General features: G+C 39.5%; 1 protein-coding gene across 14 annotated transcripts in view; it reads left to right on the forward strand.

Moving 5' to 3' along the window:
- EHBP1 (EH domain binding protein 1) overlaps positions 1 to 13755 on the forward strand; it is a 402091-nt gene that overhangs the window by 120734 nt on the left and 267602 nt on the right. For all 14 annotated transcript variants that reach the window (XM_009184288.4, XM_009184284.3, XM_009184285.4 and 11 more), the window contains one exon: positions 12505 to 12600. In XM_009184288.4, coding sequence (XP_009182552.1) covers positions 12505 to 12600 — 96 coding nt within the window. The remainder of the gene's footprint in view (positions 1 to 12504; positions 12601 to 13755) is intronic.

Raw genomic sequence — 13755 nt, forward strand, 5'->3', positions numbered from 1 at the left:
ATGATGCAGTATGTTCATGTATTTATGAAAATGCCGTTTTAGGCTGGGCGCAGTGGCTCATGCCTGTAATCCCAGCACTTTGGGAGGCCGAGGCAGGTGGATCACCTGAGGTCAGGAGTTCAAGACCAGCCTGACCAACATGGTGAAACCCCATCTGTACTAAAAATACAAAATTAGCTGGATGTGGTGGCACATGCTTGTAATCCCAGCTGTGTGGGTGCTGAGGCAGGAGAATAGCTTGAACCCAGGCGGTGGAGGTTGCAATGAGCTGAGATCATGCCATTGCGCTCCAGCCTGGGCAGCAAAATCAGAACTCCATCCCCCCCCAAAAAAAAAAAAAAAAAAAAAAAAAGACGGGAAATGCCGTTTTATAAATTGTATATAATAAGCTAAATAGGGAAATAAAAATAAGTTCCAGAAACTATGAAGGAAATGATTATATTATTGTAAAAGTTAAGCAACTTAAAAAAAAACTTGAGAGTGAGATCCATGACATTTCAGAATTTTTGAAAACCATTTGTTTCTAGCTACTAAGTTAGCTATCGGTTACATTAAATCTAAAGATTAGAACCATTTTTTATTCTGAAAGACCTTTCTGTTTTCTGATGCTTTTCCTTTAAAATATACATTACTTACTGCTAAGTACCATTGAACTCATGTAGGAGGAACAAATCTCTGCAACTATTGGTCAGAAAAGAGAGAGAGAGAGATATATATATACATATTTATTTTTATTTTATTTTATTTTTACCATGGAAGGGGATTTTTATTTGTTTTTTTGTTTGTTTATTTTATTATTATACTTTAAGTTCTAGGGTACATGTGCACAATGTGCAGGTTTGTTACATATGTATACATGTGCCATGTTGGTGTGCTGTACCCATTAACTCATCATTTACATTAGGTATATCTCCTAATACTATCCCTCCCCGCTCCCCCCACCCCACAATAGGCCCTGGTGTGTGATGTTCCCCTTCCTGTGTCCAAGTGATCTCATTGTTCAGTTCCCACCTATGAGTGAGAACGTGTGGTGTTTGGTTTTCTGTTCTTGCGATAGTTTGCTGAGAATGATGGTTTCCAGCTGCTTCCATGTCCCTACAAAGGACACAAACTCATCCTTTTTTATGGCTGCATAGTATTCCATGGTGTATATGTGCCACATTTCCTTAATCCAGTCTGTCACTGATGACATTTGGGTTGATTCCAAGTCTTTGCTATTGTGACTAGTGCTGCAATAAACATACGTGTGCATGTGTCTTTATAGCAGCATGATTTATAATCCTTTGGGTATATACCCAGTAATGGGATGGCTGGGTCAAATGGCATTTCTAGTTCTAGATCCTTGAGGAATCGCCACACTGTTTTCCACAATGGTTGAACTAGTTTACAGTCCCACCAACAGTGTAAAAGTGTTCCTATTTCTCCACATCCTCTCCAGCACCTGTTGTTTCCTGATTTTTTGATTGTCATTGTAACTGATGTGAGATGGTATCTCATTGTGGTTTTGATTTGCATTTCTCTGATGGCGAGTGATGAACATTTTTTCATGTGTCTGTTGGCTGTATGAATGTCTTCTTTTGAGAACTGTCTGTTCATATCCTTCACCCACTTTTTGATGGGGCTGTTTGCTTTTTTCTTGTAAATTTGTTTGAGTTCTTTGTAGGTTCTGGATATTAGCCCTTTGTCAGATGAGTAGATTGCAAAAATGTTCTCCCATTCTGTAGGTTGCCTGTTCACTCTGATGGTAGTTTCTTTTGCTGTGCAGAAGCTCTTTAGTTTAATTAGATCCCATTTGTCAATTTTGGCTTTTGTTGCCGTTGCTTTTGGTGTTTTAGACATTAAGTCTTTGCCCATTCCTATGTCCTGAATGGTACTACCTAGGTTTTCCTCTAGGATTTTTATGGTATTAGGTCTAACATTTAAGTCTCTAATCCATCTTGAATTAATTTTCGTATAAGGAGTAAGGAAAGGATCCAGTTTCAGCTTTCTACTTATGGCTAGCCAATTTTCCCAGCACCATTTATTAAATAGGGAATCCTTTCCCCATTTCTTGTTTCTCTCAGGTTTGTCAAAGATCAGATGGCTGTAGATGTGTGGTATTATTTCTGAGGACTCTGTTCTGTTCCATTGGTCTATATCTCTGTTTTGGTGCCAGTACCATGCTGTTTTGGTTACTGTAGCCTTGTAGTATAGTTTGAAGTCAGGTAGCGTGATGCCTCCAGCTTTGTTCTTTTGACTTAGGATTGTCTTGGAGATGCGGGCTCTTTTTTGGTTCCATATGAACTTTAAAGCAGTTTTTTCCAATTCTGTGAAGAAACTCATTGGTAGCTTGATGGGGATGGCATTGAATCTATAAATTACCTTGGGCAGTATGGCCATTTTCACGATATTGATTCTTCCTATCCATGAGCATGGTATGTTCTTCCATTTGTTTGTGTCCTCTTTTATTTCACTGAGCAGTGGTTTATAGTTCTCCTTGAAGAGGTCCTTTACATCCCTTGTAAGTTGGATTCCTAGGTATTTTATTCTCTTTGAAGCAAATGTGAATGGAAGTTCATTCATGATTTGGCTCTCTGTTTGTCTGTTACTGGTGTATAAGAATGCTTGTGATTTTTGCACATTGATTTTGTATCCTGAGACTTTGCTGAAGTTTCTTACCAGCTTAAGGAGATTTTGGGCTGAGACAATGGGGTTTTCTAAATATACAATCATGTCATCTGCAAACAGGGACAATTTGACTTCTTCATTTCCTAACTGAATACCCTTGATTTCTTTCTCTTGCCTGATTGCCCTAGCCAGAACTTCCAACACTATGTTGAATAGGAGTGGTGAGAGAGGGCATCCCTGTCTTGTGCCAGTTTTCAAAGGGAATTTTTCCAGATTTTGCCCATTCAGTATGATATTGGCTGTGGGTTTGTCATAAATAGCTCTTATTATTTAGAGATACGTTCCATCAATACCGAATTTATTGAGCGTTTTTAGCATGAAGGGCTGTTGAATTTTGTCAAAAGCCTTTTCTGCATCTATTGAGATAATCATGTGGTTCTTGTCTTTGGTTCTGTTTATATGCTGGATTATGTTTATTGATTTGCGAATGTTGAACCAGCCTTGCATCCCAGGGATGACGCCCACTTGATCATGGTGGATAAGCTTTTTGATGTGTTGCTGAATCCGGTTTGCCAGTATTTTATTGAGGATTTTTGCATCGATGTTCATGAGGGATATTGGTCTAAAATTCTCTTTTTTTGTTGTGTCTCTGCCAGGCTTTGGTATCAGGATGATGTTGGCCTCATAAAATGAGTTAGGGAGGATTCCCTCTTTTTCTATTGATTGGAATAGTTTCAGAAGGAATGGTACCAGCTCCTCCTTGTACCTCTGGTAGAATTCGGCTGTGAATCCGATGATATCCTGCAGAGTGTTTTCCAACTTGGTTCCATCTTCCCCGTCACTTTCAGGCACACCAATCAGATGTAGATTTGGTCATTTCACATAATCCCAGGTTTCTTGGAGGCTTTGTTCATTTCTTTTTACTCTTTTTTCCCTACATTTCTCTTCTTGTTTCATTTCATTCATTTGCTCTTCAATCACTGATAATCTTTCTTCCAGTTGATCAAGTTGGTTACTGAAGCTTGTGCGTTTGTCACGTAGTTCTCGTGTTATGGTTTTCATCTCTATCAGTTCTTTTAAGGTCTTCTCTGCATTAATTATTCTAGTTATCCATTCATCTATTCTTTTAAAAAGTTTTTAGTTTCTTTGTGCTGGTTACGTAGTTCCTACTGTAGCTCTGAGAAGTTTGATCGACTAAAGCCTTCTTTTCTCAATTCGTCAAAGTCATTCTCTGTCCAGCTTTGTTCCGTTGCTGGCAATGATCTGCGTTCCTTTGGAGGGGGAGATGCACTCTGAGTTTTTGAATTTCCAGCTTTTCTGCACTGCTTTTTCCCCATCTTTGTGGTTTTATCTACCTTTGGTCTTTGATGATGGTGACGTACTGATGGGGTTTTGGTGTGGGTGTCCTTTCTGTTTGTTAGTTTTCCTTCCAACAGTCAGGACCCTCAGCTGCTGGTCTGTTGGAGTTTGCTTGAGGTCCACTCCAGACCCTGTTTGCTTGGGTATCAGCAGCAGAGGCTGCAGAAGATAGAATATTGCTGCATAGCGAGTGTTGCTGTCTGATTCTTGCTCTGGAAGCTTCGTCTCAGAGTGTACCCAGCTGTGTGAGGTGTGATGTGTCAGTCTGCACCTAGTGGGGGATGTCTCCCAGTTAGGCTACTCAGGGATCAGGGACCCACTTGAGCAGGCAGTCTGTCCATTCTCAGATCTCAACCTCCGTGCTGGGAGAACCACTGCTCTTTTCAAAGCTGTCAGACAGAGACTTTTACATCAGCAGAGGTTTCTGCTGCTGTTTGTTTAGCTGTGCCCTGTCCCCAGAGGTGGAGTCTACAGAGGCAGACAGGCCTCCTTGAGCTGCGGTGGGCGCCACCCAATTTGAGCTTCCTGGCGGCTTTGTTCATCTACTTAGGCCTCAGCAATGGCGAGCTCCCCTCCCCCAGCCTCGCTGCAGCCTTGCAGTTAGATCTCAGACTGCTGTGCTAGCAATGAGGGAGGCTCCGTGGGCATGGGACCCTCTAGGCCAGGTGTGGGATATAATCTCCTGGTGTGCTGTTTGCTAAGACCCTTGGTAAAGCACAGTATTAGGGTGGGAGTTACCCGATTTTTCAGGTGTTGTGTGTCTCAATTTCCCTTGGCTAGGAAAAGGAATTCCCTTCCCCCTTGCGCTTCCCAGGTGAGGCAATGCCTTGCCCTGCTTCAGCTCTCGCTGGTTGGGCTGCACCCACAGACCAGCATCAACTGTCTGACACGCCCCAGTGAGATGAACTGGGTACCTCAGTTGAAAATGCAGAAATCACCCATCTTCTTTGTCGCTAACACTGGGAGCTGGAGGCTGGAGCTGTTCCTATTCAGCCATCTTGGGCGCCACCTCAAGATATATATTTTTTAGGACAGGATCTTACTTGTTGCCCAGGCTAGAGTGCAGTGGTATGATCACAGCACTGCAGCCTCGACCTCCCTGGGCTCAGGTGATCCTCTGACCTCAGCCTCCCAAGCAGCTGGAGAGGCATGCACCACCATGCTGGGCTAATTTTTTTTTTTTTTTGTAGAGACGGGATTTCACCGTGTTGCGCAGGCTAGCAGAATATATTCTAGTTTTTACTTTGTACTATGTTTTAGAAGGAGTTTGAAGTACACGATAATCATTTCTTTCTTTCTTTCTTTCCCTTCCTTCCTTCCTTCCTTCCTTCCTTCCTTCCTTCCTTCCTTCCTTCCTTCCTTCCTTCCTTCCTTCCTTCCTCCCTTTCTCCCTTTCTTTCCTTTCTTTCTTTCCTCTCCTCTCCTCTCCTCTCTTTTCTTTTCTCTCTCTCTCTCTCTCTCTCTCTCTTTCTTTCTTTCTTTCTTTCTTTCTTTCTTTCTTTCTTTCTTTCTTTCTTTCTTTCTTTCTTTCTTTCTTTCTGTCTCTCTCTCTCTCTCCCCTCCCTCCCTCCCTCCTTCCTTCCTTCCTTCCTTCCTGTCTGTCTTTCTTCTTGCTCTGTCACCCAGGCTGGAGTGCAGTGGGGTGATCTTGGCTCACTGCAACCTCCGCATCCTGGGTTCATGCCGTTCTCCTGCCTCAGACTCCCAAGTAGCAGGGATTACAGACATGCGCCACAATTCCCAGCAAATTTTTGTGTTTTTAGTAGAGACGGGGTTTCACCATGTTGGTCAGGCTGGTCTTGAACTCCTGACCTCAAGTGATTCACCAGTCCCAGCCTCCCAAAGTGCTGGAGTTACAGACATGAGCCACCATACCCAGCTACAATAATCATTTCTTTTTGGCATCTGTGTAGCTTACTATTTTTCTTTTCCTGATTCTCAGTATTCTCAGTATCTATTTTTATTTTTATTTTTTATTTTTATTTTTTTTATTTTTTTTTGAGACGGAGTCTCGCTCTGTTGCCCAGGTTGGAGTGCAGTGGCCAGATCTCAGCTCACTACAAGCTCCGCCTCCCGGGTTTACGCCATTCTCCTGCCTCAGCCTCCCGAGTAGCTGGGACTACAGGCGCCCGCCACCTCGCCCGGCTGGTTTTTTGTACTTTTTAGTAGAGACGGGGTTTCACCGGGTTAGCCAGGATGGTCTCGATCTCCTGACCTTGTGATTCGCCCGTCTCGGCCTCCCAAAGTGCTGGGATTACAGGCTTGAGCCACCGCGCCCGGCCATCTATTTTTATTTTTAAGTAGTGGATTAAAATTTGGAATTGACACCCAGATAAGTCAGTTCATTACCTGATTAGACAATAAAATAATAAGGCACATTACCTTATTTAATTTAAAATTTATTTCTCAGTTTATTGCTCTTTTTTGAGTACATGTCTGAATTTGGAGCTAAATATACAAGAGCTCATTATATAATCTTTGTTTTGTTTTTGAGACAGTCTTACTTTGTTACCCAGGCTGGAGTGCAGTGGTGTGATCTCAGTTCTCTGTAACCTTCACCTTTCAGGTTCAAGCAATTGTCATGCCTCAGCCTCCTGAGTAGCTGGGTTTACAGTCATGCATCACCACACCTAGCTAAGTTTTGTATTTTTAGTAGAGATAGCATTTCACCATGTTGGTCAGGCTGGTCTCAAACTCCCGACCTCAGGTGAGCCGCCTGCCTCAGCCTCCCAAAGTGTGGGATTACCGGCATGATCCACCACTTCTGATCCTGGAATACGTTTTGATTGAGAGAATAATTACCATCACAATATGCGGCTTCCCTTCCTCTTCTCTTTAAGTCATGGCTTTTATAACAAAGATTTTGTCAGGCTGCAGTTGATTTGTATATGCTTAGATAAATTATGTTTCAGTACAATATGTGACAGTGTTGGAATCAGGGCAATTATGATAGACCAGAAAAATTATGGCAGAGTAGTTCTGTTGCCCTAAATCCTGTTATCTTACTAGAAATTTAGGCTCACAGAGAGGTTGGAGAATTCCAAAGGGAAACTATAACTTTAAAATCCGTACCTTTTTTTTTTTTTCATGGCATTACCACCTTTACTTCCTTGCTCTGTGGTTGTGCTACAGCCTTTACAATGTGCTGCCATTTCAAGAAGGAGAGTACAGCTAGCTGCAGAGCTTTGCCTAATGACAGTGATGTTGACAACTCTAAGATGACTTTATATATGACATCTTATGTGGATATATGCAGTTTTAAAAATTATAATTTTTCACTGAAATATTTCAATTTTACAGGAATCAGAAATAATTAATGATTGCTAACTCTGTACTTAGTTCTGTACTAGGTACACGTTTTTTAGGCAAGAATATGACATGAAATAATTAGCAAATGAGACATTTTATAGAGTCACCCAAAATTGAGAAGTGTTGCCTTTTTCCAAGTCTGTTTTTGGCACATGTTAAAGGATCTTTGATGTGACTTGAAATGTGAGGAAAATTGTAGAAGGCGATCAGGATAATATATCCTAATTTCTTCTGCCATTAGCTGTACTAGGATATTGACAAATGATTAAATAATCTGCCTTTCCTAACTATGCTGAAGAGCCAGATGGCTGTACGTGTGTTGCTGTGCCTACTTGTTTTATGGGGAAATCCTTTCTATTACTCAAAATGAAAACTGCTCAGGGTTCTCTTAGTGCTGATGTTTGCCAATATAGTGTGCTTTTTCTTTTTTTTTTTTTGAGATGGAGTCTCGCTCTGTCATCTAGGCTGGAGTGCAGTGGCGTGATCTTGGCTCACTACAGCCTCTACCTCCCTGGTTCAAGCGATTCTCCTGCCTCAGCCTCCCAAGTAGCTGGGATTATAAATGCCCACCACCATGCCCAGCTAATTTTTGTATTTTTAGTAGAGACAGGGTTTCACCATGTTGGCCAGACAGGTCTCAAACTCCTGACCTCAAGTGATCCACCTGCCTCACCCTCTCAAAGTGCTAGAATTACAGGCGTGAGCCACCATGCCTGGCCAGTGGTGTGCTTTTTCCTCTATCAACCTCTTAAAAGCCTAAATTAGTATCTCTGTGGGTTAGTACAATTAGATGTTTATTACCATAACTGTTTCTAGTTATCTGTATTAGACTTGTCATTCTTTTTCTAGCTTCAGAGTACCACTGTTTGAGGTAAAAGTTGTAGTAAATTCTTAGAAAACAGTAACACTATTTTTTTTTGGTCACATTTTCCACTTTGAATGTCCTTGGTTTCTTCTCTGGTAAAAAAAACTTACTGATCCTCTGCTTTCTAGTAGTACAGTTGTCCCTACATATATACAGGGGATTGGTTCCAGGACCCCTGTGTATACTGAAATCTGCACATAAAGTCCTGACGTTGGCCCTGTGGAACTTGCATATATGAAAAGTCAGCCCTCCACATGCAGGTTTTACATCTTGCACACACTGTTTTTGGTCTGCATTTGGTTGAAAAAAATCTGCATGTAAGTAGAACTGTGCAGTTCAAACCTGTGTTGTTCAAGGTCAACTGTATATAATAATTAGCTAAACGATAGAAAGCTGGCCCTGACTGTACTCATTGTCAGCTATTTAGCTAGACTAATTGATACTATTATAGTGTCTTAACTCAGCCAGGTTGTACAGCCCCAGAAAGAATATCAAAAAGCGAGAACTTGGTTAGACCTTTTTGCTGGGAGAGAGTTCCTGGATAGAATGGTAAGAAAGTGGCAGTGTACTAGCAACTTAGGAACTAGCATACTTATGTCTCCTTTTATTAATCATAATAAAAAGATTTTAGTTTGTTAAGCAGATTGTATTTTTGTTTGTTCAGCAGTCTAATTACTATTCCCTGATCCAGGACTGAGGATTTAGAGGACCAACCTTTAGGATACCTGAGGAAATTATCTGAAACTATCATCTCCTAACTCTGCCTAGTTGTTGGAAAGTCTCCATATTCCCTCCTTTTCCCACTTTTGATCACTGTGTCATACACCGAAATATTAAGTCCTAAGGGATAAAAGACTATTTTCTTGACTACCATGCGAATCAGGGATAGAGCAGTGCATGCTATGGGTTAGGTGAGTCCCGAAGTCTGGCCTCTCCTCCTGGTTACTAGTATGAGTTCATGCAAACCATTTACTCCTTGCTTGCTTCAATTTCCTTATCCAGATCTGAAATAAATCTAAGGATATCTTCAGGTCTAAAAATCTCTGATGGGTATTTTTCATTGAGAATTTAATAAATAGCCTTGTCTTTTCTGCTGGGGATGATTGAAAAGATTCAGTGGTTATACTCTTTTTCTTACATTTTTATTGCATGGGAAAACTATGAAAATTTAATTATGGCAAGCTTGAAGAGACCAGAAAAATAGCTTGATTAGCCGTAAGAATTAAGGTTGTTACAAGTTTTCAGAATTAAGTAAGTAGAGTGGAGTTTTGATTGATTATCTAGGGTGCACAGAAATTTACTTTTCAAGATGGAGATTGTATACTCTATGGAGTTTTTGTTTTAGGGCTGTCAACAGGCATGGAAATAGGCAGGGGACTAGAGAAATCTTTGGAGAGACGTTTTTTAATCAAGAAAACTCTGTTCTGTACCTTTCACTATGGTATGCTAAGTCTCGTGATGAGCCTCTGTTTCCATCTCTGTACCGGAAGTTTTATCATAGGGTGGCAATAGAAAGAGAATAGAGGGAGAATTATTGGCAATTCATAAGTTGGATTTGGTGTACACTGTTAAACCTGTATCTTCTGCTGGCATTTTAACTAGTAAGATTTGATAAGATTTGCGTGGACCTAAGTTTACTTAATCTTGATCCCTTCTCGGTTCCTTGGCCCAGGTTCAAATCAAATTCTGCTACTTCCTTTCTGTGTGATCCTCAGTTTTTCAAGTTTGTCCCTCAGTTTTTCAGTCTGTTAAATCTGCTGCCTGACTTGCATCTGCACTCATATACTGTAACTTCTTTTTCTATTGTTGTGGAAGAATGGTCTGTGCCGCCAGGAAGGATCAATCTGTCTCATTGTATACTATTAAGGACATTAGCAATTCTCCTTTGGTCTTCTGCATCATTAAATTTTCCCTCTCAACTGAATATTTCTCATCAGCATAAAATATTTTTCTCTTCCTAAATTCTCTTCTGCCACTATTTTCTCCACCTGTTTCTTTTCCTTTCAGCAAAACACCCCAGAGGAGTTGAGTGTATTTTCTCTCTTCAATTTCTTTCTTCCCATTCTTTCTTATATTCATTCCAGTCAGGTCTTTGTTCTCATCACTTTACTGAAACTGCTCTTGTAAAGTTATTAATGCCTTCTCGAACTTGTACTCCTGGGCTCCAGCTATCCTCCCACCTTAGCCTCCCAAGTAGCTGGGATTCCAGGCGTCAGCCACTGTACCTGACCTTATTAATGGTTAAACCCAGTGACCATTTTTCAGGCCTCATCCTATTTGACTTGTCATCAACATTTGGCACAGGTGATTGTTTTCTTCTCCTTGAAACACTCTTACCAGTAGACTTTCAGGATACCACACTTTTGCTTCAACTGATGGGCCTCTGCTGCCTTCTTCATTTTCTTGAACTGTTTAATGTTTTTCTCCGAGACTTAGTCTTTGGACCTTTATATTCTTTATTTGTACTCACTCCGTTGGTATTGTCTATATTCCAAAACTTTAAATGTTACCTGTATGCCGACAGTTCCCAAATTTGCAGCTCCAGACACGTAATCCAGCTGCTTATTTGTACATTCACCCTTGAATATCTAAGAGGCAACTCATATTTAATGTGTGTGAAATGGAGCTTCTGAACTTATTTCCCAAATCTGTCCTTTCTATAGTCTTGCCTCCTATCCGTTAATAGCAATTCCTTTCTTCTAAAAGGTAGAAGTCTTAGAATCAGCCTTGGCTACTTTGTCTCTTATAATCAGGCAGCATATCTTGTGGACTCTACCTGGAAAATATAAAAAGATACCCAAATCTGGCCACTTTGTACCACTTTTCTACCACCCCAAGCCAGGTAACCATCACATCTACCTTGGATTATTGCAGTAGATTTTTAATTGATCTCCCTGTTTCTCTCTTATATTTGGAACCTGTTCTCAAAACATTAACCAATATGAGCCTGTTGAAACATAACTTAGATTGTCACTCCTCTGCTTAAAACCCTCCAGTGGCTTCCCATTTCGCTCAAAATATAAGCCAATGTCTTTGCAATGACATACCAGGGCCTTACATGATTGGACTCTCGTTTATTTCTCTGGCTGTGTGTCTTACTGCTCTCCTCTTGACCACCCTGTTCCAGCCACATTGCCCTCTTTGTTATATAAGTGCCTCAACACCTTTCCAGTTGCTATTTTTTCTCCCTAGAAACCTCTTTTCATGCATTTACATGTCTGATTCCTTTATCTTTTTTTGGCCTTCTCTCAAGTGTCATCTTCTCAATGAAGTCTCCTCTAAGCACCCTATTCAAAAATATTCTCTTACCCCCAATTCTTCTTCCCTACTTTTTTTTTCACTATAGCACTTACCTCTACCTGACATATTATATATTTTGCTTAATTGTTTTGTTTGTGTTCTCTTCCTGCTGTACTGTAAACTCCCCCAAGGCAGATTGTTTTTCACTCCTCCAGGGCCTAGAACAGTGATTGGCAAAAGTACCAATTGAGCAAATGAGTGAATGAATGAATGAATAACAGAAGAACATCATAAGGTTCTTATGTAGATTAAATGAGTTTAACATAAGTAAATTCTTAAGACATGGACCGGCACATAGAAAGTACTCTATATAAGCATTAGCTTTTATTATAATTTTCATAGCATGTCCATGGACAGTCCTGTAGCCAATAGAGGTGAAGACTTAGTTGAGTTGAGAGGTCTTGGCATGCCATCTTCCATTAGTTCAACTTTGACTGGAGATGCCATAAAGGAAGAGCTATGGTGGTTACCCCCAAATTTTGGGGTGTGGAGGTTCCTTAGGGAACCTTGATAATCAAGGAAAAAAAAATCTATAATTATCAGTACTAGGAATATTACCTGGAGAAACTGATGCTGTTCTTTACCTGCCCCAAATAAACATTACAGTTTAGTGAGAAATGAACTTAAATGCAAAGTTACACAATTCGTTTTTTCTTTTAAAATATGAATTTGCCTTAAAGTTCCTAGTCCACAAAAATAATTTTTAAAATATCTCTTCTAATAAAATACTTTAAACAGACAGTAGCTTTTGAAAACATGAGACATCATGTTTTCATCATTTTTGCATGTTCTTCTATGTGTATGAGGAGGTGAAGATTTGTTTGCGGATAGTAATATGTAGCTGTCATGTGATATAACTATCTTGGCCCAAGCTTAATGCTTGAAAAGTTTTATTTGTTTAATCATTTTTGTTTCAGGGATACTACATAGGGTCAATATACCGCTGTAAATTACTAACATTGCATTTCCTATACTTCATATTGAAAGTATCATTTTATTCTGGTAAATTACTAACATTGCATTTCCTATACTTCATATTGAAGGTATCACTTTTATTCTGGTAGGCACATAGCTGGCAACCTGGAATAAAAAATCCATATCGTGGTGTTGTTGTGTGGCCTGTTCCTGAAAACATTGAAATCACTGTAACACTTTTTAAGGTAAGTTCCATTTTTATAGGCTATAGAATTTATTGTATGACCAGGGTTCCAAATAACAGAATATTTCAGTGTTCATTGTTCTATGCATTTGTGTCCAGTCTGGTACCTACTGTGCATTATTTTTAGGGACATAGCAATTGATAACAATGCAAAAGAATCACAGTATTTCATGGTCTATAAAGTCAGAATAATTTGGGGATCTTTTTGAACTTGTTACAATTCAGATCAACTGCGATAGTTCTTTTACCGCTTCCTACATTCTACCCACAGGAGACTATGAAATGCCTTCCCTGTGGAAAGCTGAGGAGTGTGGAATTCTGAGTCTTGACCTTCATTTTGTTAGCCTTGTTTGATAAAAAGATGCTTTAAAATTAGTAAATGATAAATATCTTATTAATGTTAATATAACAAGATACGTTTTAAATTGATAGTTGATAAATATTTTATTGATATTAATATTTATAAGTGTTGCTGCTTAAAGGCAAAATGCTGGTTGTAAATTCAAAGTGCAGATCTAAAAACATAGTTGTTCATATACCCCCTTGCCTATTTCATATGTATTTTCTCTTGAAAGTCTTCCATATGTCTTGAAACATTATAAAGTAGCACCTACATATGGTAATTAAGCACCAGAATATTTACTTTCCTAACCAACTCCTTTCCTGCATCAAAAAAAGTTGGGGACAGGTATGTCTCAGTATGTCCCAGTTTTAGCCTTTTGGAAGGTGGTGGAGTTAGAAAATTAATGTTTTATTTCTTCTTTGAGTCACGTAAATTGTGTTGAGGCTACTTTTATTGTCGTATATAGCAGGGGAGAAGTCATCTCATTAAGCATAATTTAGTAACAGAAATTTGTGAAAATCCGCTAAGTATAGCAAAATGATATGGCTTAGAGTGTGACATCATTGTGTAAACAGTGCTTTTGATTTTGTGAAACAATATATTATTTATTCAGAAACTACTGCAGATTTCAAAAGAACAAAACAGTATGATGAATATTAATGTACTAGCCCATGAATGGAATACTAATTTTAAATGTTCTGTATTATATATATATATAAATGATTCTTAGCACATTATGTATATTTTGTAGTTTTGATATTACTGTTACTGATATTATAGCCTTATTTGATTATGCTTGTCAGATGTATACCA

This window comes from Papio anubis, chromosome 14 (assembly GCF_008728515.1).
Source record: "Papio anubis isolate 15944 chromosome 14, Panubis1.0, whole genome shotgun sequence".
Classification (NCBI taxonomy): Eukaryota; Metazoa; Chordata; class Mammalia; order Primates; family Cercopithecidae; genus Papio; species Papio anubis.